Here is a 1,857-nt window from a genome sequence, read left to right on the forward strand (position 1 = left end):
CGGCTCTTTCTCTCACGCTGCCGCCCCCGCTTCGGGCTCGGAGGTTGGCCCCTCCTTCCGGCCACTCGCTTCCGGTTGTTCGTAGGAGGCGGGCGCCGCGGTGTGCCCCTGCTCCGCCTGACCAGCGCCGGTTGTCGCAACGGCCCCCCAGCTTTGACGGCGCTGCGGCGCCGTTGCCAGTGTTAGTCGGAAACTGCGGCGTCCTTTGCAGTGCTCTCTGTGTGCCCCGCTGCTTCTCCTTTTCACGGCTTGCCGGTGCGCTAGCGGCAGCACCTTCTTGTGGGCCGGCTGGGGTCCCTGCGGTGTCGGGCTCTTTGGTGTCTTTGTCAACCTTCTCGGTGGGCTCTCCAGCCTGGCGGCCGGCAGCGCCACCGCCACCTGCAGGCGAAGACCATTCAGTTGTTTTTGCTGCACCTCCATCTGGTGTGTTTTACTCGTGGCATGCGGCTGGCCTGCAATTTCACCGCTCTGCAAATCTGCGTCGTTGCTCAGCTTATTTTGAGTGCCCTCCGTGTGCGGTTGTGGGTGTAAAGGGTTGCCTTGGTGTCTCTGCTCTGGGTCTCCTTCCGCTGCCTGTTTCTCATGCGGCCCTTTTCCGGCACGTGCGATGGGCGCTGCGTTGCGGAACCGTTGTCGTCTGCCAAGTGCCCCTCCTTCCCTGCATTGGTTTCTCCTTGACTGACATCAGTCGAGGATCCGCGCCCTTCTTCTGGTCGGCTCGGCAGTGGTGGCTGTTCTTCTTCTGGTGATGAAGGCAAGCTTCCTCGCCGCGGTGGTATTTCTGCTCTCTTCGTGCGTTCCGGTTCCGCCAATTCTGCAGGACCGTGCTCTGATTGATCCCTGGTGCTATCCGCGTCACCTGGCGGACCGTCTTTTCCCTCCCTTTCTCCCCTGCCGTTGGCTGTTGGCTTTGGCGGTGGCGGCGTTTCTGAATATGGTGGTGAATGCGTTTGCCCCACTCCACCATATTGCGTCTTTCGATTGCCCAGCGGCGGGGTGTGGCTTGTCCCTCCCGATCCCTTCGCAGGAGGCCCTTCATCCGTTGCTTTCCCGTTCTTGCCGTCGTCTGTCAAAAGATCACCTTCATTTACATCCGTATCTTCCTCACCGCTCGCCCCGTTCCCATCTCTCGCGTTCGTCTCCTCCTCTTCTCCTTCGCCTTCGTCTTTCTGCACACTCGCCCGCATCCCTCCCAGAGGCTCCGGCTTGTGGCTGCAGTGCTTTCCCTCAACCTCCGCCTCCGTCATGTCCTCCGCGACGACCCGCAAGTCCTTCCAGTCACTCTCCGTGCAGTAGCCGCTGCCCCACGCACCGGCACCGCCGGCGGCGCAGCACAGCACGCAGAGGGCGCACACCAACAGCACACGGCCAGCCATCCTCAGTCTTGCCACCGAAGCACACACACGCACAATCCAGCAAGGGGCAGAGAGAGAAAGAAAGAAAGGAGGGTGAGAGTGACACACACACACCAGGAAGAGGAGGGTTGTGCCCGCCAGCATGGGAGACGCCTGCGCACGGCGCGGAAAAGCCACAAAACAGCACCGGGCACCGCTCCTGAAGGACGCCGCCGCAAAAAAAAAATAACCCTCAGCCGGTGTAAAACAAAAATTCCCCCCACCGGGCCGCATTCCCAACCACACACAAAAAGAGAGAAACAGTGGCCGACGCCGCCCACACACCAACACACACGGCAATCCACGGCGGCAGTGGCATCTGAAGCCGCCACCCGTCATCGCTGCACGCCTTGCCTCGCCGCATGCCCCCCCTTCTTCGCCGCATGCCGCCCCTTCTTCGCCGCAGGGCATCTCCACCTCCGCCCTTTCGGCGCCCAAACGGCGACGCCATCAACGCCCCTCA

At 62.1% G+C, this 1,857-nt stretch overlaps 2 protein-coding genes across 2 annotated transcripts; both read right to left on the reverse strand.

Annotated features, from left to right (window-relative positions):
- Positions 1 to 12: 12 nt before the first annotated feature.
- On the reverse strand, positions 13 to 420 carry TraAM80_08773 (uncharacterized protein; the record flags this gene model as incomplete). Its single annotated transcript, XM_029385500.1, has 1 exon — positions 13 to 420. One exon carries the CDS (start codon positions 418 to 420, stop codon positions 13 to 15), a length of 408 nt encoding a protein of 135 aa, XP_029234703.1.
- A 68-nt stretch (positions 421 to 488) lies between these two features.
- Positions 489 to 1,376, reverse strand: TraAM80_08774 (uncharacterized protein; the record flags this gene model as incomplete). The annotated part of the gene is made up of 1 exon (XM_029385501.1): positions 489 to 1,376. One exon carries the CDS (start codon positions 1,374 to 1,376, stop codon positions 489 to 491), a length of 888 nt encoding a protein of 295 aa, XP_029234704.1.
- Positions 1,377 to 1,857: the final 481 nt, after the last annotated feature.

The sequence above is a fragment of the Trypanosoma rangeli genome, assembly GCF_003719475.1.
Source record: "Trypanosoma rangeli strain AM80 chromosome Unknown Tra_15.4_contig_00461, whole genome shotgun sequence".
NCBI classification, from domain to species: domain Eukaryota; phylum Euglenozoa; class Kinetoplastea; order Trypanosomatida; family Trypanosomatidae; genus Trypanosoma; species Trypanosoma rangeli.